At 62.6% G+C, this 23,697-nt stretch overlaps 1 protein-coding gene across 1 annotated transcript; it reads right to left on the reverse strand.

The window, feature by feature from the left end:
- Positions 1-880: 880 nt before the first annotated feature.
- CROCC (ciliary rootlet coiled-coil, rootletin) lies at positions 881-23,590 on the reverse strand. Its single transcript, XM_084220124.1, has 34 exons — positions 23,566-23,590; positions 20,853-20,992; positions 19,644-19,823; positions 19,482-19,565; positions 19,315-19,406; positions 18,506-18,671; positions 17,770-17,876; positions 17,487-17,693; positions 16,129-16,225; positions 15,961-16,056; positions 15,450-15,614; positions 15,184-15,362; positions 14,246-14,407; positions 13,696-13,840; positions 12,850-13,215; positions 12,375-12,568; positions 12,142-12,269; positions 11,524-11,675; positions 11,011-11,112; positions 10,800-10,934; positions 9,868-9,999; positions 9,556-9,794; positions 8,960-9,119; positions 8,702-8,869; positions 7,808-8,126; positions 7,094-7,215; positions 6,894-7,014; positions 4,493-4,644; positions 3,994-4,176; positions 3,456-3,608; positions 2,863-3,099; positions 2,436-2,570; positions 1,517-1,627; positions 881-1,369 (listed from the first exon to the last, which is right to left on the reverse strand). The coding sequence occupies exons 2-34, from the start codon at positions 20,985-20,987 to the stop codon at positions 1,319-1,321; spliced, it is 5,175 nt and encodes a 1,724-aa protein (XP_084076250.1). The 5' UTR covers positions 20,988-20,992; positions 23,566-23,590; the 3' UTR covers positions 881-1,318.
- Between the last annotated feature and the right edge of the window lie 107 nt (positions 23,591-23,697).

Raw genomic sequence — 23,697 nt, forward strand, 5'->3', positions numbered from 1 at the left:
GATTATTCCCGGTTTTTGGACTCCCGGCTCCTTCCTTTGGGGTTATTCCCGATTTCTGGGCTCCTGCCTCCTTCCTTTGGGGTTATTCCCAATTTCTGGGCTCCTGGCTCCTTCCTTTGGGGTTATTCCCGATTTTGGGGGCGGTTTCTGACAATTTGAACAATTCCCAGTGCTGCACACAGGGTGCACGATGATTTGGGGTGTTTAGGGGGCTTTGGGGTGTAAAATGGTCGATTTTGGGGTGGTGGTTGGGGGATGGGGGCTCAGTTTGGGGCAGTTCCTATAGGAAGGTGCACGGGATGGAAATGTTTGGGGTGAGGTCTGGGTCACTTACAGACAATAAAGGGGTTTGGGGTGGGTTTGGGGTGTTGCCCAGTTCCCCTACAGAAGGGTGGTGGGTGGAGTCTCACAGTGAATTTCCCCTCTATAGGATGAATTTCCCCTCTATAGGGTGAATTTCCCCTCTGAAAGATGCATTTCCCCTCTATAGGGTGAATTTTCCCCCAAAGCTTCTCTCTCATCTATAGGGTGCAGCTTTATCCTCATCATTATTTGCTGTTCATTATGATTTCTTATCTTCTACTCTTCATTATTAATTATCATTATTGGGTTTTAATTCTTGCTTATTTCTATTTATTGTTCATTATTCTTATTACTCATTATTATTTAGGGATGCCATTCAACCCAGCCCAAATTTGGGCATTCCCAAAATGACAACTTCCCCCCAAAAAAATCCCTCAGAACTCCCAGTTTGGATTTTCCATGTTTATTCCGGCTGGGACTGGGGGGGGTCAGAGCCACCACCTCCCTTCCCATGGCTTTCCCGCCCTCGGGAGCACCAGTAAAAACCCCCCTTCCCAAAAATTCCATATAAAAACCCTGCTAGTTCCTAAAAAAAACCCTTCAAAAACACAAATCCAGGGAGTTTTTTGTTAGAAAAAGGGGAAAAATTAGGATGGGGTGAGGGCAGGGCCTGGAAGACTGGAGGAGAATAAATCAGTTGGGTCTTCTGGGGCTAAAACAAGGGAATATTCCCAATTTTTCCATTAAAGCCTGCAACAGGAAAATGGGTAAACCATCCATGAGGTCCCAGATTGTATCAAAAATAGACAAATTTTGTTGGCTGGTGGGAAAACTGCAGCTTTTTCCTGGAGAAAAGGGAATGAGGAGACAAAAATCACTGCGGGATTGGAGCACAGGGACGGGGCTGGATCCCCCTGACCCCTGAACGGAGCCACTGTGGATTTTGGGATGGGGGATGGGGACGGATCCGCCCATCCCGGAGTTGTGCCGGTCCCTGCGGACGTCCCGGGATTCCCTAAGTTCCGGTGGGATGTCGCTGCAGCTCCTGCTCCTTCAGCAGCGCGATCTGCAGGAGGGAGGAGAGGCTGTGGGGCCGGGCCGGGTCCCCGTGTCCCTGCGGGCTGTCCCCGTGTCCCCCCGGGCTGTCCCCATGTCCCCCCGGGCCGTGTCCCCCCGGGGCTGTCCCCGTGTCCCCCGGGCCGTGTCCCCTCACCTGCTCCTCCAGGCTGCCGCGGCCGAGCCGGAGCCGCTCCAGCTCCCGCTGCAGCTCCGCGGGCGCCTCGGGGAGCGGCCGGGCCCGGAGCTCCAGCGCCGACACCTGCGCCTGCGGGGAGGGGTGCCCGGCACCCCGGGATGGGCACCGCCTGCACGGGCACCCCAGAACGGCCCGGAGCCAGCGCCAGCACCAACACCAACACCAGCACCAACAGCAGTACCAACACCAACACCAACACCTCCCTGGTGTGGCCAGTGCAAACACCTCCCCGCCCCTGGAATGAGCCCGGCCCCTTCCCAGTACCAGGACCATTCCCATTGGGATGAGCCCAGCCCCATCCCAGCACCAGCACCAGGCTCATTCCCATCAGGATGAGCTCCCGATGGAGCAGCCCCATCCCATGGATCAGGATCAGCCCCAGCCCCATCCCATGGATTGGGATCAGCTCCAGCCCCATCCCATGGATCAGGATCAGCCCCAGCCCCATCTCGTGGATCGGATCAGCCCCAGCCCCATCCCATGGATCAGGATCAGCCCCAGCCCCATCCCATGAATTGGGATCAGCCCCAGCCCCATCCAGTGGATCAGGATCAGCCCCAGCCCCATCCCATGGATCAGGATCAGCCCCAGCCCCATCCCATGGATCGGATCAGCCCCAGCCCCATCCCATGGATCGGGATCAGCCCCAGCCCCATCCCATGGATCGGGATCAGCCCCATCCCATGGATCGGGATCAGCCCCAGCCCCATCCCATGGATTGGATCAGCCCCAGTCCCATCCCATGGATCAGGATCAGCCCCAGCCCGTGGATCGGGATCAGCCCCAGCCCCATCCCGTGGATCAGGATCAGCCCCAGCCCCATCCAGTGGATCAGGATCAGCCCCAGCCCCATCTCGGCCCCGGCGCAGGGACCCACCCGCAGCACCTGGATGCGTTTCCGAGCCTCCTCCAGCTCCCGCTCGGCCGAGCCCGCGGGGGGATCCGGCCCCGCCGGGAGATCCGGCCCCGCCGGGAGCTGCACGGATCCAGCCCGGCCAGCAGGGTCCCGCTCCTGCCCGGACACACAGATAAATATTTATTAAAGTATGTGTAATAGACAGAAAAATACAGATAAACCCAAATATATATTAGACTAATATATATATATATATATATATATATATATATATATATATATATGGCAATAGATCAATTATCTAATAAAGTATCAGATAATTAGATATGATGATATAGGTATGAGATGATAATTAGATAATTAATTAGCCCATAAGGGTGCAGGGCTCTATAGGGGATCCACAGTCTGGGGTCAATGGTCAGCGAATTTGGGGTGTGGCCCCGCTCACCTCCTGCTGCCGGTCCTGGGAAGGCTCCGGCGGCATTCCCTGTTCCGGCGGCATTCCCGGCTCCCGCGGCATTCCCAGATCCCGGACCATTCCCGGCTCCCGCGGCATTCCCAGATCCCGGAGCATTCCCGGCTCCCGGAGCATCCCCAGCTCCCGCTGCTCCCGCAGCTGCTCCCGCAGCATTCCCTTCTCCCGCCGTGCCTCCGCCAACGCCCGCCGCGCCTCCTCCAGCCCCTCCTGGGACACCGGGGGGACAGCGGGAAAGCCCCGTGACACCCGGGGACAGCCCCGGGACAGCCCCGGGACACCAGGGGGGCTGGGAATGGGTCCAGGGAGAACTGGGACAGGATTCAGGGGAACTGGGGGAGCTGGGAGGGGGCTCAGGGACAAGAGGGAGGAGTTCCAGTGGGAACTGAGAGGACCGGGAGTGGTTCAGGGCAAATGGGGGCACTGGGAGGGTTCAGAGGGAACTGGGGGGAGCGGGAGGGGGTTTAGGGAGAACTTGGAGGGTTGGGAGGGGGTTCACAGAGAATGAGGGGACTGGGAAGGGGCTCGGGAGGAGCTGGGGGCACTGGGAGGGGTTAAGGTCCCACCTGGAGCAGCCTCCGGTCCGTCTCGCCGGCGGCCAGCGCGTTCTGGAGCTGCAGGAGCCGCTCGTGGAGCAGGGACCCGTCCCGAGCCTCCCCCTTGGAGCCGCTCCCGGGCGGCACCGGGAACGGCCCCGAGCGGGACTCGGCCTGAGCCAGCTGGGAACGGAGAGTGGGGAACTGGGGGGGACTGGGAGGGGATACAGGGGGAACTGGGGGGACTGGGAGGGGATACAGGGGGAACTGGGGGGACTGGGAGGGGATACAGGGGGAACTGGGGGGATGGGATGGGTGTTCAGGAGCAGAGGAATTGGGAAGGGATTTGGGGAGAACTGGGGGACTTGAGAGGGGTTTTGAGGGAACTGGGAACATCTGGGACAGGATCTAGGGGGAATTCAGGGGAACTGGGAGTGGGTTCAGCGGGAACTGTGGGGCTGGGAAGTGCTTCAGGAGGCGCTGGGAGGGCACTCAGGGGGGAACTGTGGGACTGGATCCATGGAAAGCCAGTTCAGCCCCTGGAATCCGGCGGGAGCGGTGCCGGTACCTGCGTGCGGAGCTGCTCCGCTCGCTCCCGCGCCTCCCGCACCTCCGCGTCCCGCTCGGCCAGCGCCCGCCGGGCCCGGCCCAGCTCCGCCTCCAGCGCCCGCCGCTGCAGCTCCAGCCGGGCGCTCCGGCTCTCGCACACCTCCAGCCTCTGCCGGGCCTCCTCCAGCTCACCCAGCTTCTCCTGGAGCCGCGGGAATGCGGGCGTGGAGCCGGGATGTGCGGGGCACGCCGCCGCGCCCACCGGGACCGCCCCGCGCTCCCACCCGGGCTGCATGACACTGCCCACGGGGCTGCCCGGCATTCCCACCTGGATTATCCCCATTCCCACCTGCGCTGCCCCCCATTCCCACCTGGACTGTGCCCCAATTTCCAGCTGGACTCCCCCATTCCCACCGGCCCCATTCCCACCCGACTCCCCCCATTCCCACCTGCACTGCCCCGCCCCGTTTCCAGCTGGACTCCCCCGTTCCCGGCCCCGTTCCCGGCCCGGTGCCCACCTGTCCGGCCCGCCGCTCCCTCTCGGCGGCGCGCATCCCGCTCTCCAGGGCGCTCAGGCGCTCCCGCAGCCCGCGGCATTCCCGCTGCGAGCGCCGCAGGCTCTCGTCCTGCAGCAGCAGCGAGGCGCGGGCCCCGCTCAGCTCCCGCCGCCCTGCGGGGTTTGCGGGGGTGCAAAGGGATTTACTGGGGTTTGCGGGGGTGCAGAGGGGATTTACTGGGGTTTGTGGGGGTGCAGAGGGGATTTACTGGGGTTTATGGGGGTGCAGAGGGGATTTACTGGGGTTTGTGGGGGTGCAGAGGGGTTTTACTGGGGTTTATGGGGATGCAGAGGGGATTTACTGGGGTTTGTGGGGGTGCAGAGGGGATTTACTGGGGTTTGCGGGGGTGCAGAGGGGATTTACTGGGGTTTATGGGGGTGCAGAGGGGATTTACTGGGGTTTGTGGGGGTGCAAGGGGGTTTTACTGGGGTCTTACTGGGGTTTGTGGGGGTGCAGAGGGGATTTACTGGGGTCTTACTGGGGTTTGTGGGGGTGCAGAGGGGATTTACTGGGGTTTTACTGGGGTTTGTAGGGGTGCAGAGGGGATTTACTGGGGTCTTACTGGGGTTTGTGGGGGTGCAAGGGGGTTTTACTGGGGTTTGTGGGGGTGCAGAGGGCATTTACTGGGGTTTTATTGGGGTTTGTGGGGATGGAAGGAGGTTTTACTGGGGTCTTACTGGGGTTTATGGGGGTGCAGAGGGGATTTACTGGGGTCTTACTGGGGTTTGTGGGGGTGCAAGGGGGTTTTACTGGGGTTTGTGGGGGTGCAGAGGGCATTTACTGGGGTTTTATTGGGGTTTGTGGGGATGGAAGGAGGCTTTACTGGGGTTTTACTGGGGTTTGCGGTGGTGCAAGGGGATTTTAATGGGGTTTTAATGGGGTTTGCGGTGGTGCAAGGGGATTTTAATGGGGTTTGAGGGGGTGCAAGGGGGTTTTCATGGGGTTTGTGGGGATGGAAGGGGGTTTTACTGGGGTTTTGCTGGGGTGCATAGGTGTTTTATTGGGGTTTCTCGGGGTGCAGAGGGGTTTTATTGCGGTTTGTTGGGATGCAGAGGGTTTTTATTGGGGTTTATGGAGATGGAAGGGGGTTTTACTGGAGTTTTGCTGGGATTTGTGGGGGGGCAGAGGGGTTTTACTGGGGTTTAGGGGGGGTTACTGGGGTTTAAAGGGATGCTGCAGAGTTGCCTGGTGTTTACTGGGATTGCAGGGGGGGTTACTGGGATTTAAGGGGGATGCACAGGAATTTGACCAGTTTTCCTGGGTTTCCAGGAGATTCACTGGAGAGTCTCCCAGTTCTGCTGGGGTTTTTGGGGGATGCAGAGGGGTTTTACTGGGGTTTATGGGGATGCTGAGGGGTTTTACCCATTTTATTGGGATTTACAGAATTTGCACATGGGGTTCCAAGTTTTACTGGGAATTACAGGGGAGGCATGGGAGGTTCCCAATTTTACTGGGGTTTCTGGGAGATTCAGGGGGGTTTTACCCACTTTATTGGGATTTAAGGCATTTCCCAGTTTTCTTGGGGTGGTCATGGGATGCAGGGAGGTGTTACCAGTTTTATTGGGGTTTTATTGGGGTTTTATTGGAATTTATGGGGGACAGGCTGGGAGGGGTCACTGGGTTCACTGGGGTTTCAGAGGGATGCACAGCAGTTTTAACCCTTTATTGGCATTTACAGAGACTGCACAGGGAGTTCACCAGTTTTACTGCAGTTTATGGGGAATTTTTTTAATGGGTTATATTTTATTACTATTTTTAATGTTTGGGGTCTTTAATTTAATTTTATTGGGATTTCTGCAGTTTGCACAGGGTTTTTTCAGCTGTTTTATTGAGGTTTACAGGAAATACACGGGGGATTTACCAGTTTTACTGGGATTTATGTGGGGTGCAGACAGGTTCTGCCCCACTTTATTGGGATTTATGGAGTTTGCACAGGGGGTTTTACCAGTTTTGCTGGGTTTTGTGGAGTTTACCAGTTTAACTGGTATTTACATGGGATCCATAGGGGAGTTTAGCATTTAGATTTATGGGCACCCATGAGGGTTTTACCAGTTTTACTGGGATGTGTGGGGGATGCAGAGGGGTTTTACCCATTTTATTTGGGTTAGAATGATATATGGAATTTTTTACCACTTTGTACTGGTGTTTAAAGGAGGCAGAGACGGGTTTTACTGGGGTTGACAGGGATTTAGGAGGTTTCCCACCAGGATTTTGGAGGAAATCCCGGGGAGCATCCTCCGCTCTGGGCAGCACCGCCCCCCCTCCCTGTGCCTCAGTTTCCCTCGGAGCTCCTGCTCGCTGTGGCGGCTCCAGCAGCCACCAGCCCACCCCGAATCCCGCAGTTCCCAAAAATCCCCATCACCTTGCTCGCTCTCGTCCAGCAGTTTCTGGAGCCGCTGTGCGCGGGCGCCGGCGCTGTCCCGCTCCGCCTCCGCCTCCGCCAGGCGCCGGCCCAGGCTGCCCAGCTGCCCCCGGAGCTCCTCCTGCCGGGAACAGGGGCTGGGAAGGGGCCGGGAAGGGCCCTTTGGGGACAACGGGGACGGCAGGGACAGGGCCACGCACCCGCTCCCGCTGCGCGTCCTGCAGCTCCTGCAGGAATTCCCGCAGCGCCGCCCGCAGCGCCTCGGGATCGGCCTCGGGATCCGGGAGCGGGCCGGGGCTGCCCGGCCCCTCCGGGCCCCCTCCTGGGGGGACAGGAGGGGTGAGAGGGGGACACCGGCCTGGGGGAAGGGTACCGAGCAGCGGGGGACACCAGGGAGGCAGGGGACAGGAAAATATGGGGAGGCAGGGGATGGAATGAAGGGGACCCCGGGGTGCAGGGGATGGAATAAGGGGGTTTGGGAAGATCCAGGGATGAAAGGGATGGAATAACGGGGTTTGGGAAGATCCAGGGATGAAAGGGATGGAATAACGGGGTTTGGGAGGATCCAGGGATGAAAGGGATGGAATAACGGGGTTTGGGAAGATCCAGGGATGAAGAAAGGGATGGAATAACAGGGTTTGGGAGCATCCAGGGATGAAGGGGATGGAATAATGGGGTTTGGGAAGATCCAGGGATGGAATAACGGGGTTTGGGAGCATCCAGGGATGCAGGGATGGAATAACGGGGTTTGGGAGGATCCAGGGATGCAGGGATGGAATAATGGGGTTTGGGGGACCCACAGGATGCAGGAGCCGGAGCACCAGTGTGTCGGAGATGCCCAGGGCTGGATCAAGGGGCGCCACTTCCCTTCCCCTCAGCCCCCTCCAGAGCCCCTCAGCCCCGGGGCCGCTCACCCTTGGCCCTGGCCACGGCCACGGTGCGGCGCAGGGTGGCCTGGAGGCCGCCCAGGCGGGACTCGGTGGCCCGGCGCTGCTCCTCGCCGCGGGCCAGCTCCGCCTCCAGCCCCTGGGCCCGGCCCTGCGCCGCGCTCAGCCGCAGCCCCAGCTCGGCCACCTCGGCCCGCGCCGCCTCCACCTTGAGCTGCAGGTTCCGCGCGTCCGCCAGCAGCTTCTTCTCATTGCCCCGCGCCTCCTCCAGGCTGCGGGACAGCTCCTGCTCCCGCCGCCGGAACTCCTGCTCCGCCGCCGCCAGGCGCTGCTGCAGCTGCTGCAGCTGCGGGGGGGACAGGGAGAGGGGAAGGGTGGGTGGGAGGGATGGGAACGGGGGATGGAGCAGTGGGGTGATGGGGAACCCCAGAGAGGTGGAGGATAGAGCAGTGGGGTCGCAGGGAACCCCAGAGATGGAGGGGATGGAGCATTGGGGCAATGGGAACTCCAGAGATGCAGGGGATGGAGCACTGGGGCAATGGGAACCCCAGAGATGCAGAGGATGGAGCACTGGGGCAATGGGAACCCCAGGGATGCAGGGGATGGAGCACTGGGGCAATGGGAACTCCAGGGATGCAGGGGATGGAGCACTGGGGCAATGGGAACCCCAGAGATGCAGAGGATGGAGCACTGGGGCAATGGGAACCCCAGGGATGCAGGGGATGGAGCACTGGGGCAATGGGAACTCCAGGGATGCAGGGGATGGAGCGATGGGAACACCCAGGGACACAGGATACCACGGTGATGGTGATGACTGGGGACAGGGACACCTCCAGACCCACAGGATATAGGGGCACAGGGACACTCTGGGATGTGGGACACCCAAAGCGGGTTCTTGGGGACCTTTGGGGACAGCCTCACCTCCTTCCTGGCAGCCTCGGTGCCGGCCTCGCTCTCGGCCACCTTCTGCCTGAGGCCGGAGGCCTCGCGGCGGCTGCGCTGCTCCCGCTGCTCCTCCAGGGCCACCCGCGCCTGCAGCTCCCCCAGCTCCCGGCCCCGCCGGCTGTTCTCACTGTCCAGCTCCTTCACCTGCCCGCGAGGGGACAGCGGTTCGGGGACAGCCCGAGAGCCGGGGAGGCTCCGTGCCAGCCGCTGTGCCCCGAGCGGGCCGTGCCTGACCTGGCGGCGCAGCTCCTGCAGCTCCCGGCGGCTCTCCAGGCGGGCGCGCTCCAGCCCCCGCAGCGCCGCCCGCAGCTCCGACACCTCCCGCTCGGCCGCCGCCCGCGCCGCCTCCAGCAGCGCCAGCCGCTGCTCCTTGTCCTCCCCGGAGCGCTTCAGGCTGCGGGCAGCGGGGGCTGGCAGCGCCCGGGGAGGGGCAGCATGCCCCCGGCCCCAGCCGTGCCCCAGCTCCGCCCATCCCCCAGCCTCAAATTTCCATCATCTTGTCCTGAGCGTCCTCCTGACATGAAGCACCGCCCCATCCCAACCTGAGCATCCTCTGAACGTCCCAACACCACCCCCACCCCAGGCATCGCCCTCCAAGGCGGGGATCACCCCTGTAACTCCCAACTCCGGCTTTCCCTCATCCCGAGCATCTCCCAACTCCTGCATCTCCCAGTTCAAGCAGCCCCTTGTCCCACCCATCACTCCGACTCCTCCATCTCCCAGCTTAGCATCCCCCCCAACCCTGAGCATCCCCCCAGCCCCGAGCAGCCCCTCCAAGGCGCTGCAGCCGCGCCCTGCACCCCCCGGTGAGGCCATCCCGCCTTGCCGACCTGATGCGCTCTCCCTCGGCGCGCCGCAGGGCCGCCCGCAGCTCCTCGTTGGAGCGCTGCAGCGCCTCCTTCTCCCGGGCCGCATCGCCCAGCGCCCGCCGCGCCTCCTGCGCCCGCCGCCGCTCGGTGTCGCGGCCCTCGCGGCTGTCCCGGGCCTCTCGCTGCGCCTCCAGCAGCTCCTGCCGCGCCGCCGCCCGCGCCTCGGCCCCCGCCCGCAGCTGCGCCCGCGCCTCCTCCGCCTGCCCGGAGGGAGAAACTCCAGGGATTTGGGGATTTCAGGGGGCCGGGAAGGGGTTTTGGGGGGCTGCTCACCTCCCGCAGGGCGCTGTCGCGCTGCTTGGCCGCCGCTGCCGCTTGGTCCCGGAGCGTCCTCGCCTCCCGCTCGTGGCCCAGCGCCGCCTCCTCCGCCCGCGCCCGCAGCGAGCGCAGCTCCGCGGCCAAGGCCTGCGGGGGCACGGCACCATGAGACCCCCCTCCCTCCCTCGGGGGTCCGGGGGGCGGCGAGGTCCCGGAGAGAGGGGACAAGGGGGAAAGGCTCCCGGAGACGGGGGGTAATGGGGATGGGTTGCAGAGAGAGGAGGGTCAGTGGGGTTGGGGCCCCAGAGACAGGAGGACAGTGGGGATGGGGTCCCAGAGAGAGGGGCACAGTGGGGATGGATCCCGGGGAGGTGGGGTGGGCAGTGGGGATTGGGTCCCAGAGGGAAGGGGTGCAATGGGGATGGGATCCGGGAAAGAGGGAGCGCAATGGAATCGGTCGTGGAAAGGGGGGGACAGTGGGGATGGGGTCCCAGAGAGAGGAGGGCAGTAGGGGTGGTGCAGGGATGGGGTGAGGGGGCTCAGGTACCACAGCTGAGCCCCACTCCTGCAGGAGATGGGGGGTGAAATTGGGGGGCTGCAAGAAAAGGGGACACTGGAGGGGTCTTGCAATGGTGGGGGTGAGGCTCAAGCTGGGGGGTGCAAAGGGGGGGGGGTACCCAGGAATGGGGGGATGCAATGGGGGGGGGGGCTGCAATGCGGGGGGCCCACAGGGGATATTCAGACAGGAGGGGCTGCAGTGGGGGATGCCCAGGAACTGGGGGGGGTCACAAGGGGGACACCCAGGCACGGGAGGCTGCAGGGACAGGGGACACTTTGGCAATGGGGGTTGCAAAGAGGGGAGACACCAGGGCACAGGGGCTGGAAGTGGGGGCTCTGTGGGGCTCTGTGCCACCCTGGGGGGGGGTCTGGGAGCCCCCCAAACCCACCTGCTCCTTCTCCTGGTGGCCCGTGACCTCCCGCCGCCGCTGCTCCAGCTCGGCCATGGCCTCATCCAGGCTCTGCTGGAGCCCCGCCAGTGTCCCCGCCAGGGCCACCCGCTCCTCCTCCTGCAGTGCCAGAGCCTGGGGACATCGGGGGTGGCACAGGGCTGGGGGACAAGGGGCTGGCACAGGGACGGGGGGACATCAGGGCCACCACCTGCTGCTTCTCGCTGTGGCGCTGCTGTCGCGCTGCCGCCAGATCGGCCACCAGCTCCTCGTGCTCCTGCAGCAGCCGGCCCCGCTCTGCCTCCAGCTCCTCCTGCCAGCCCCAAAATCACCAGCGGACCCCAAAAATCACCAGCGAACCCAAACAATCCTGCACCCCGAGCACCGTGCCCCTCCAATCAGTGGGAATGTCAGAAATCAAGGTCGCCCCCCAAAAATCACCACTGTGCACTCAACAATCAGTGCGTGCATCAAAAATCAGCTCTGCACCCCAAAAATCTACATTTCACCCCAAAAATCACCACTGAGCCCCAAAACACATTTCACCCCAAAAATCAACATTGTTCCCCAATAACCAACATCGTACCTCAACAATCACCCTTAAAACCCCCAAAATCACCATCACACCCTAAAAACCTCCACCACAGCACCCCAAAATCCCAGCGCCGTGCCCCAAATCCCTCCCGCAGCCCAAACCCTCCTGCCCCCCCCGCCCCGTGCGCACCTTTTCGCGCTGGAGCTGCTCGAGCTGCTCCCGGTGGGCGTCGCGGGCGCTCTGCAGCGCCGCTGTCACCGCGGCCGCCTCGGCCACCGCCACCGCCTGGCGCCGCTCCCGCAGCTCCTGCGCCCGCTCCCGCCGTGCCACGCCCAGCTCCGCTGGGGAACACGGGGACAGCCCAGTCATGGGACAGCCTCGGTCACAGGGACATCCCAGGCCATTGAGACACCCCTGGTCATGGGCACATCCCAGTCATGGGGACACCGCACTGTGGGACATCCCTAAGTCATGGGGACACCCCAGAGCTAATGGGGACCCACCAGTCACTAGGGACAACCCCAGTCAATGGGGACACCTTGTCATGAGGACACCCTGTCATGGGGACAGCCCCCCATCAATGGGGACACCCCCAAGTCATGGAGACACCCCTGCCAATGGGGAAAAGGGGATGGAGCTGAGGATCAGGATTGGGATGGACAGGGATGAGGATGGGGAGGATAGATGGAGATGGACGAGGATGAAGATGTATACAGCAGATGCTATGGATGGGTATGGATGGTGGAGACGGGGATGGATGGGTAGGAGCTGAGCCGATGGGATGCACGGGTGGCCAGGACCCCTCACCCTCCAGCGCCTCCTTGGCCTGGGCCAGTGTCCGGCCTTGGGCCTCCAGCTGCTGATTGCGGGCCTGGAGCTGGGCCAGCTCCTGCTGCAGCTGGAACACGGTGCTCTCCAGCCCCTCCTTCTCTGACCTGCGGGACACCGGGCACGGGGCTGGGCACGGGGCCGGATCCGCCCCCGCACCCCCTGAGCCCGGCCCTCCTTGAGCCCGGCCCCCACCTGAGCCCGGCCCCCACCTGAGCCCGGCGGCCTCGCGGTGGCGGTGCCGCTCCTGGCGCTGGGCAGCCGCGAGCTGCACGGCCAGTCCGGCCCCGTCCTGGGCCAGCGCCGCCTGAGTCCGGCCGAGCCGCTCCTGCTCCGCCCGGAGCCGCTCCTGCTCCGCCCGCGCCCGCGCCAGCGCCTCGCCCGCCGCGCTCTGCTCCTGCACCGCCTGCGGCACACCGAGGACAGCCCGGGGACACCAGTGACAGCTCAGGGACCACCAGTTATCGCATGCCCCCTCCCAGTTATCCTTGACACCCTCCTCACCTCTCCCAGTTACCCCACACACTCTCCCCACTTCTCCCGGTTGTGTCTGGCACTCTCCCATTTATCCCTGACACCCTCCCAGTGGCCCCAAGCCCCCATCCCACCTCTCCCAGTTACCCCTGGCACCCTGCCCACCGCTCCCAGTCGCCCCAGCACCCTCGCAGTTGCCCCCGCGGTGCCCACCTGGCCCAGGCTGTGGCGCAGCCGCTCGTGGAGCCCACGCAGCTCCCGCAGCTCCTCCCGCAGCCCCCGCCCGTCGTCCCGGGGGTCCGCCCGTGGCTGCTCCAGGCCCCGCCGCTCGCTGCCGGGGCAGGGGCCGCTCTCCAGCCGTGCCCGCAGCAGCGCCAGCTCCCGGCACAGCTCCCGGCTGCGCAGCCGGCCCCGCTCCCGCTCCCGCTCCAGCCGCTCCAGCCGCCGGCCCAGCTCCGCCTTGTCCCGGGCCAGCCCGGCCGCCAGCTCGCTGGTCTTGGCCAGCGCGTCCCGCAGCCGCGATTCCTCCGCCTCCGCCGCCCGCCGGGCCTCCGCCAGCTCCCCGCAGCTGCCCTGCGCCTGCGGGCGGGCACCGGCTGGCACCGGGGGCACGGCGGGACAGGGTGATGGGGGCAGGGGGAGCACCTGGGACAGGGGGACACGGGGGCACCAGGGGCAGGGGGAGTACCTGGGGCATGGGGGGCACCTGGGGCGCACCTGAGGCTTGGGGAGCACCTGGGGCACAGGGGGCACAGGGGGCACCTGGGGCTTGGGGGACACGGGGGGCAGCTGGGGGTACGGGGGGCACCAGGGGCTTGGGGAGCACAGGGGGCATCTGGGGCTTGGGGAGCATCTGGGGGTACGGGGGGCACCTGGGGCTTGGGGAGTACCTGGGGCATGTGGGAGGCACTTGGGGACACCTGTGGAACCAGGCCATGGGGCTGCACCCAGGGCAGGGCTGGCACTCCCAGGGATACATCCACAGGGATTCACCTGTACCCATGGGGATGCACCTGTATCCGTGCCCGGCCCCACTGTGGGGCGGGTCCGGGTGCCCACCTTGCCCAGGGCCTCAGCCAGCGCCTCCTGCTCGCCCCGGGCCAGCTCCGCCTCCAGCAGCGCCCGGCTCAGCTCCTCCCGCGCCTCCAGCAGCTCCCGCTGCGCCCGCGCCCGCTGCGCCTCCAGCTCCTGCACCTGCTGCTGGCTGTGCGGGGACAGCACAGCCTGCCTGTGCCTGTCTGTGTCCCCTGTGCACCCACCTGTGCCCGCCTGTGTCCCCTGTGCACCCACCTGTGCTCCCCTGAACCCTTCTGTACCCACCTGAACCCTCCTGTACCTCCCTGCACACCCACCTGTGCCCACCTGCATCCACCATAGGTAGGTCCTGGGAGTGCTGTGCCCTCCAGCACCTACCTATGTGCACCTGTATGCACCTGAGCCCACGTGCACCCACCTACACTCACCTGTGCCCACCTCCACCCACCTGTGCCCACCTCCACCCACCTGTGCCCACCTACACCCCCCTGTGCTCATCTGAACCCTCCTGTACCCCCACCCACCCTGCACCCACCCTGGCCCCGCGCACACCTGGGTGCCCATCCATGCCCACCTGTGCTCCAGCTGCTCGTGGGCAGCCTGGGCCTCACGGGCAGCCTGGTCCCGGGAGTCCTGCAGGCCCTCGCTGCGGCACCGCAGCTGCTCCCGCTCCTGCTGCAGGGCCCCCGCCCGCTGCTGCTCCTCCGCCAGCGCCGCCTCCGCGTGGCACAGCTCCCTACGGACACACGGACACATGGGCACACGGACACATGGACACATGGACACACGGGCACATGGACACACGGACACATGGACACACGGACACGTGGGCACATGGACACATGGACATGGACACATGGGCACATGGACACACGGACACATGGGCACACGGGCACACGAACATATGGACACACGGGCACACAGACACGTGGACACATGGACACACTGACATATGGACACACGGACACATGGGCACACAGACACATGGACATGGACACACAGGCACACGGGCACACTGACATATGGACACATGGACACACGGACACATGGACACACAGACACATGGACACACGGACACATGGGCACACGGGCACATGGGCACACAGGCACATGGACACACAGGCACGTGGGCACACGGACATATGGACATGGACACACGGACACATGGGCACATGGGCACATGGACATTTGGACACACGGACGTATGGACACACAGGCACATTGATATGGGTATACGGACACAGGCATGGGCACACAGACAGACAGACACATGGACACACGGACACATGGGCACACAGACACATGGACACGGGCATGGGCCCACAGACACAGGAACACGGACACGTGGGCACACAGGCACACGGACACACAGGGACATGGACACACGGGCACAGGGACACACGGATGCACAGGGACACAGGGATGCACAGGGACAGATGGACATTCAGGGACAGCCAGGCAAACACACAGGGACAGACAGCTAGACACACAGGACAGACAGAGGGGCGGTACCTGCGCAGCCCCTCGACCTGGGCCCGCAGCTGAAGCCCCTCCCGCTGCGCCTCCTCCTGTGCCCGCCGGCAGCTCCCGGCCTCGGCTCCCAGCTGCTCCAGCCGCTGCTCCAGCATCCCCAGCTCCCGCCGCAGGCTCCCGGCCACCTCCCGGCCCGCCTCCACCTGGCTCCGGGCCTCCTGCGGGCCAGCCTTGATCAGATCCCATCCTCACCCCATCCTTCTCATCCCCATCCCATCCCCAACCTCCTCCTCCTCCCAGCTCACCTGCAGCTGGAGCTGGCGCCGGCTCAGGGCCGCGTGGACGGCAGCGGCGGCGGCGCTGGCAGAGAGGCTGCGGAGAGGGGACACGGCGGGACACGGAGGGGACACGGGGGGACATGGGAGGGACACGGCGGGCGTGGGGGGCTCGGGGTCATCTGCCAGCACCGCCTGTTCCCGGGAAAATCCAGGGGAAAGTGAGGTAGGGAAGGGAATTAAGTCAGTGAAGGGGGGAACCAAGGCGAAGAAGGGAAGATGGAGTCCAGGGAAGAGGAAACTGAGGTGGGAAATGGGAAATCAAGTCAAATAAGGGGGAAAGGGAAACCGAGGCAGGGAGGGGAAAACTGAATCAGGGAGAGGGGAAACTGAATAAGGAAATACAAAAATGAATCAAGGAAGGGGACACTGAGGCAGGGAGGGGACACTGAGGAAGGCAGGGGACACTGAGGAAGGCAGGGGACACTGAGGCAGGGAGAGGCCCCTCCTGGCTGTGGGTGGCCCCGGGCTGTCCCAGCACCTGGGTGATCTCGTGCAGCGTCCTGCGCAGCAGCTCCAGCTCGGAGCGCAGAGCCTGCACCTGCTCCGGCGTCGGCTCCCGGGCGCGCGCGGCCTCCTGCAGCCCCAGAACAGGATCAGGCCGGGAATGACGGACCTGCATCCCCAAACCCCCACACCCTGCACCCACCAGCTCCCGCAGCTGCAGGGTCAGCGCTTCCACCGCCCGCTCCTTCTCCTCATCCTCGCTCCGGCGCCGCTCCAGGGCCGCTGTCAGCTCTGCCAGCCTGGCCGGGACACAACCGGCATCCAACATCCAACATCTGACATCCAGCATCCAACATCTGACATCCAGCATCCAACATCCAGCATCTGACATCCAACATCCAGCATCCAACATCCAACATCTGACATCCAGCATCCAACATCCAACATTCAGCATCCAACATCTGACATCCAGCATCCAACATCCAGCATCTGACATCCAACATCCAGCATCTGACATCCAACATCCAGCATCCAACATCCAGCATCCAACATCCAGTACCAGCATCCAGCATCCCTACCTCAGCCTGAAAACCTTCCCCACAAAACATCCCCTATGGCCCCATGGGGGTGCATCCTCCCCATCCTGGTGCTCCTGCACCCCCTGGTGCTCCTGCATCCCATCCCTCTGACCCGTATCCCCTTCCCATCCTGCCACATCCCCAAAATCTTCCCTGTGGAACATCCTCCTGGTCCTCCTGCACCCCTCCTGGTGCTCCTGCATCCTTCCTGGTGCTCCTGCACCCCGTGGTGCTCCTGCATCCCCTGGTGCTCTTGCATCCCTCCTGGCGCTCCTGCATCTCCCTGGCGCTCCTGCATCCCTCCTGGTGCTCCTGCACCCCTCCTGGTGCTCCTGCATCCCCTGGTGCTCCTGCATCCCTCCTGGTGCTCCTGCATCCCCCTGGTGCTCCTGCATCCCTCCTGGTGCTCCTGCACCCCTCCTGGTGCTCCTGCATCCCCCTGGTGCTCCTGCTTCCCTCCTGGTGCTCTTGCATCCCTCCTGGTGCTCTTGCATCCCTCCTGGTGCTCCTGCATCCCCCTGGTGCTCCTGCATCCCTCCTGGTGCTCCTGCACCCCTCCTGGTGCTCCTGCATCCCCCTGGTGCTCCTGCTTCCCTCCTGGTGCTCTTGCATCCCTCCTGGTGCTCTTGCAACCCTCCTGGTGCTCCTGCATCCCCCTGGTGCTCCTGCATCCCCCTGGTGATCCTGCATCCCCCTGGTGCTCCTGCATCCCTCCTGGTGCTCTTGCATCCCTCCTGGTGCTCCTGCATCCCATGGTGCTCTCGCATCCCTCCTGGTGCTCCTGCACCCCCTGGTGCTCCTGCATCCCTCCTGGTGCTCCTGCACCCCCTGGTGCTCCTGCATCCCTCCTGGTGCTCCTGCATCCCTCCTAGCACTCCAGCATCCCATCCCTCTGACTCACTCCCTCCCCATCCTGTACCACACACACCCCCTGCACTTCCATCCTCCCCTGGCCCAGCCGGTGCCCCCCAGCGCCCCGTACCTGGCTGCCAGGGTGGCTTTCTCCAGCTCGGCGTCCCGTGCCCGCGCCTCCAGCTGCTCCTGCAGCTGCTCCAGGCGCAGCTCCTGCCGCTCGCGGGCCGCGCCCGCCTGGCTCTCGGCCAGCCGCAGGTTGGCGGCCAGGTGCAGGCAGGCGGCGTGCGCGGCGCGGCCCGTCCGCGACACCTCGTGGCCCAGCTCCGACAGGTCCCTGTGCGGGCGGGAGGAGCAGGGTGGGATCCCCAGGGATTTCCGGAGGGAGGGATCCCGCCCCGGGCGCCGCTGACCTCTCGGTGGTGGCCTTCATCTCCCCGAAGTGGCGCCTGAAGGCCACCAGCTGCCGCCAGAGGGTCAGGAGCCGGCTGTGCTCGTTGCTGAAGTACGTGTTGAAGGACTGGGCGGGATGGAGCGGGATCAGGGATCCACCACGGTCCCCAAATTCCCAGGTATCCCTCCTGGCCACACCCATCACCCCCACAGGCCTCCACAGCCCCACCCCAGTTCTTGTAGGCACGGAGAGGGGTGGGGAGGTGACACGTTCGTGCCTCACATCCCCTTCCCATCACATCCCCCAAACCCCCAAATTCTTCTCCATGCAACATCCCCTACGGCCCCACATCCCCACCAGAGTCCTGTGTAATTGTCCCTGACACATCCATGCATCCCCCTGCCTCATCTCCCTCCCTCATCCATATCACATCCCCAAATCCTTCCCCACGGAACATCACCATGGCCCCACATCCCCTGCACTGTCCCTGACACATCCACCTGCCTCATCCCCATTTCCCATCCCAAATCCTTCCCCACAGAACATCCCACCGGCCCTGCATCCCTCCTCAGTGACCCCACATCCCGTAGCCCTCTGCCTCACATCCTCTTCCCACCACATCCCCCCCCATACTCCCCAAACTCTGCTCTTTGCAGCATCCCCCCCGACCCCACACCTCTCTCCATGATCCCACATCCCCCTGCCTCACACCCCTCTTCCCGCTGCTGTTCCCGGGTGTCCCGGGTGTCCCCCACCTCCTCCTCCCGCCTCCACTCCGCCTCCCGCTGCTCCAGCTCGTCCCGGGCCCGCGCCCAGTCCGCCGTGAGCTTCCGGATGTCCTCGCTCAGCGCCGCGTTGGCCACGTTGGCCTGTTCCAGCTGCTCCCGCAGCATCGAGTTCACCTGCACCAGGCTGCTGCTCCTGGGATCGGGGATCATCGAGGTCAGAATCCCCCTGAGAATCCTCTCATTCCCCTTGGGATCCCGCCCACCTTGGCTGCTCCTTGGATCGGGGATCACCGAGCTCAGCATCCCCCGGGAATCCTCACAGCCCCCGGGTCCTGCTCATCTCTGCTGCTTCTGGGATTGGGGATCACTGGGGTCAGAATCCCCTGGGAATCCTCATATTCCCACCCACCTCTGCTGCTCGTGGGATTGGGGATCACTGGGGTCAGAAATCCCCCAGGAATCCTCATATTCCCACCCACCTCTGCTGCTCGTGGGATTGGGGATCACTGGGGTCAGAAATCCCCCAGGAATCCTCATATTCCCACCCACCTCTTCTGCTCCTGGGACTGGGGATCACTGGGGTCAGAATTCCCTGGGAATCCTCATATTCCCACCCACCTCTGCTGCTCGTGGGATTGGGGATCACTGGGGTCAGAATCCCCTGGGAATCCTCATATTCCCTCCCACCTCTTCTGCTCCTGGGACTGGGGATAGCTGGGGTCAGCTTCCCCTGGGAATCCCCACATTCCCACCCACCTCTGCCGCTCCTGCGATCCCAGGGGATCACCGAGGTCAGCATCCCCCAGGAATCCCCACATCCCTGGGATCCTGCCCACCTCTGCTGCTCCTCCTCCAGCCGGATCAGGGCGTTCTCCAGCTCGTTGCTGCTCTCCTCCTCGGGCTGGGAGCCGCTGGCATCCAGCTGGATCTGTGGGAACATCCCCCCGCTGGCCATCACCCCGATTTGGGATTTGGGGCAGGGGACGCCCAAAGCCTCCCTCACCGTCAGCCTCTCCTGCTCCAGCTCCGTCGCCTTCTCCAGCAGCTGCTGCTCCACTTCCCCACATTTCTTCTTGTACTGCAACACCTGCAGGAGGAACGGGGGTGACACCCATGGGGGGGTGTCCCCAAATTATCCCAGTGTCCCCCCCGGGGAAGGATTTACCTTGGCTTGGAGCTTCTGCACCAGCTGGGCCTGGCGCTGCTGGCCCTCCTGGTAGGCCTGGAGCTTCCTCTTGTAGGCAGCCTGCTCCTCCTCCAGCAGCCTCCGGAGCTCGATGTTGTGCTGGGCCAGGCTCCGGCTCTCGGCTGCTTCCTCCGGCTCCAGCCGCAGGCTCTGCTCCAGCTGGGATCAGGGGAGCCCAGGCTGGCACCCCCACACTCCTGGGCATCCCCCAGCCCAGGCTGGCACCCCCACACTCCTGGGCATCCCCCAGCCCAGGCTGGCACCCCCACACTCCTGGGCATACCCCAGCCCAGGCTGGCACCCCCACATTCCTGGGCATCCCCCAGCCTCGCTTCCAGGGGTTTCACAGCAAATCCCAGCCAGCCAAATGCCCCAGTTCCCACATTCTCCCATTTCTCCATGCACAGGGAGGGGATGAATGGGAAATTTCTGGGTGTTTTTAAGGATAACTCAACCTCCAGTCTGTGGGTTCAGCAAAGCCCCTTCCTAGTTTGCACGGAGTGGCTGATGGATAAAGGATCCTTGAGTACAGGAGTGGAAACTTGCCTGGGGATATTTTCCTGATATTTGCTTTTATGTTTAATATTGAGGCACAAACCAAGGAATTCCTCCAGTATCCCACCAGTTTGGGGCACACTCAGCACTGGGAGGGCCAAAGCCTTTTGGAATTCCTGGTTGCCAGGGCAAAGTGCTGGAAAACTGAAAGATTCCCACAGGGAGGGGGGAGATCCTTCCCAAAATCCAGCAGGACAAATGAAAGAGGGATGGACAAGCCCTGGCAAGCCAGGACTGGTCTGGACAATTCCCACCACGGGGACACCGCAGCTCCCCTGACCCACACAGGGAATGCCAGGGCTGGAGCTGGCACCACCTGGAGTTTGGGGCTGGAAAGGGGGTTTGGGGGGGCTGGCTGAGGGTGCTGTATGTGATGGCCACCTCTGGATTTTGGGGTTAAAAAGGGGGATTTGTGGGGGCTGGCTGAGAGGGTTGTACGTTATGGCCAGCTCTGGATTTTGGGGCTGAAAAGGGGGATTGGGGGGGCTGGCTGAGGGTGTTGTACTTTATGGCCACCTCTGAGTTTTGGGGTTAAAAAGGGGGATTTGAGGGAGCTCACCCGCTCACTGAGGGCATTGTACTTTATGGCCAGCTCCGGATTTTGGGGTTAAAAAGGGGGATTTGGGGGCTCACCCGCTCACTGAGGGCGTTGTACTTGATGGCCAGCTCATCGCGCTCGGCACGGCTCTGGGCCAGCAGGTCCTCGACACGGGACAGCTCCTGCTGCAGGATCCTGTTCTCCTCCTGCAGGGACAGCAGCGAGGCCATGGCCCCTGCAGGATGGGATGGAGAGAGGCAGGATGGGATCTGGGGTCCAGGATGGGATCCAGGATGGGATCCAGCCCAGGACACAGCCAGAGCATCCTTTGCCACCATGAGCTGCTCTGCTCCCCTTGGGAAGGGGCTGAGCCCTCCCTGAGTGCAGCATTTGGATAAAGGATCCTCAGGGATAGGAACAACAACCTGCCTTGGGATCCTTCCCTGATATTTGCTTTGATTTTAATAAGAAGTCACAAACAGGGGGATTTCCACCAAAATCCCACCACCCCAAAATGTGAGTCTCCTCCAGCCTATGGGGAGCATTCTGCCCTCTGGCCCAGCTGGAAATGCCACCTCCCACACTCAGACATTCCAAGGAATGCTGTTTGTGAGGGAAGAGCTGCTGGAAATGCACAGTTGTGGTCAAAAGCCCACAGTTGTGACTGCAAGGATGTTCAAATGCACGTTCACAATCACAAAACTGCCAGAGATTTGCAGCTGCAACCACAAAATGGCCAAAATCTGGAGTTTGGGATCACAAAGTGCTGTAGATCAATGGCTGTGATCCAAACTCACTTCATTTTGCAGCTGCAACATAAAACCTCTGTAAATGTGTGCTTGGGAACACAAAATCATGGCAGGTTTATACCTGAAAGAGCAAAATTGCTGCAGATTTGCAGCTATGATCCCCAAACTGCTGCAAATCTGTGTTTGTGATCACAAAACCCCTGCAGATTTACAGCTGCAGTCATAAAACTGCCACTGATCCCAAGTGACCCCAAAAGTGCTGTAAATTCATGACTGTGATCCCAAACCTGCTGCAGATTTCCAGTCACAATCCCCAAACTGTTGTAAATTCATAGTTGATCCCAAACACGGTGTAAATTCATGTCTATGATCCCAAAACTGCTGTAAATTCGTTTGTGTTTTCCAAAACTGCTGCAAATTCATGTTTGTGATCCCAAAACTGCTATAAACTAACGTTTGATTCCAGAACTGCTGCAGATTTCCAATAACAATCACAAAAATGCTGAAGATTTGTAACTGCAATCACAAAACTGACACAAAATTTGTATTTGTAATGCCAAAACATCTGCAAATTCATGTTTGTGATCCCAAAACCGCTGCTGATTGACAGTTGAAATCATAAAACTGGCACAAACTTGCATTTGTGATCCCAAAACTGCTGCAGATTTCCAGTTACAACAACAAAACTGCTGCAGATTTACAATTGCAACCACAAAATCATTAAAAATTTGTGTTTGTGATCCCAAACCCTGCTGCAGATCCACAGCTGTGATCCCCAAACCGCTGTAGATTCGCATTTGTGATCCCCAAACCGCCATAAAATCGCATTTGCAATCCCCAAACCACCGTAAATTCTCATTTAAGATCCCAAACCGCGGCACTTTTCCATTCGCGGCAGACCCGCCCCGAATCTCCGTTGGGATCACGGAGCCGCCCCGATCTGCGATTTTCCCACCACAAACCCCCTTTGCCCTCCCAAACCCGCTGCCCCAGCGCCAGTCCCGATCCCATTCCGGGTCCCCATCCCATTCCCGACCCCATTCCCGGTCCCCATCCTATTCCCGACCCCAATCCCGGTCCCCATCCCATTCCCGACCCCAATACCATTCCCGGTCCCCATCCCATTCCCGACCCCAATCCCATTCCCATTCCCGGTCCCCATCCCATTCCCGACCCCAATCCCATTCCCATTCCCGGTCCCCATCCCACGCTCCCCGCGCCAGGGGGGACCCGGTGTCCCCACCTCAGCCCCGAGAGCATCTCCCGAGCCCCGGCACCCCCTTGCCGCGGCCTCCTCGTCCCCCGGCCCCTTTTCCCGGGATTTGGGGCGGTTCGGGCTCGGTGCCCGCCCGCGGGAAGCGGATGCGGGGCCGGGATTAGCCCGAAATCCGCGTCCCCTCCCCGTGTGACGGCGGGAGCGGGGACCCTCCTCTTCCTGGAGGTCCCGAGAGCGGCGCGGCCCCATCCTCCCCCAGCAATCCCGCGGCATTCCCGGGCTCTGCCGACAAACCCACCCCGAGGCTCCGGGCGGGAGCAGAACGAGGAAAAGGAAGGGAAACAGAAGCAAATGCCAGCCCCGGCGCCGGCCGTGCCCCGAGGGCGTGGGGCGGTCCTTACCCGGGACGGAGCCGCTCGGCGCTCCCGGAGGGCCCTGGCCTTGAGCCCCGCGCTCCTTAAGCTCATTAACCCCGGAGTTGGCTCCGGCAGGAAAAGCTCCGGGTGGAGCGAGCCGGGGTTGCCAAGGGGTGAAGCGGCTTTACCACCCCCGGGATGCGGGGATGGCCCCGGGACCCCGGATCATCCCCTCCGTCGGAGCTTTAATTATCCCCCGCGTAATTAAAGACTTTCTGCCCCCACCCTGGTAGGGAAAAGTCGGCATAAATCCCCAATCCGGGCCCCATATCCCCCAGGTCGGGGGCTGGAGGCGTCCCCGCCCCTGAAACAAGGGATGGATCCGGTCCCAAGCCACGCTCCGGGCAGGAGGGGCTCGCCGGGCCGCCCTCCCCTCGCCCCCCCGGCAGGGAAAGTGCCCTTTCTCCCCCGGAGAGCCGGAGATTACCCGGGCCGGGGAGCAGGCAGATGGGATTGAGGATTTACAGCGTCTTGGATGCCTCCAGCCCGGCGGGAGCTGCCTCCAATTCCACCCCCTAGCACTTGTGTCCCAAAACCCCTCCTTTTCCCCTCATTTCCT

Source organism: Fringilla coelebs (assembly GCF_963513975.1).
Source record: "Fringilla coelebs genome assembly, chromosome: 22".
NCBI lineage: Eukaryota > Metazoa > Chordata > Aves > Passeriformes > Fringillidae > Fringilla > Fringilla coelebs.

Excerpts from the sequence above, each read along its gene's own strand:
- CROCC (XM_084220124.1), bottom strand. The coding sequence starts at position 20,987 with ATGGCCTCGCTGCTGTCCCTGCAGGAGGAGAACAGGATCCTGCAGCAG. Across the intron at positions 9,120-9,555 it reads GCCGAGGGAGAGCGCATCAG|CCTGAAGCGCTCCGGGGAGG; the intron begins GTCGGCAAGGCG and ends CGCTGCCCGCAG. Across the intron at positions 4,177-4,492 it reads GGGAGCGGCGGGCCGGACAG|GAGAAGCTGGGTGAGCTGGA; the intron begins GTGGGCACCGGG and ends CCGCGGCTCCAG.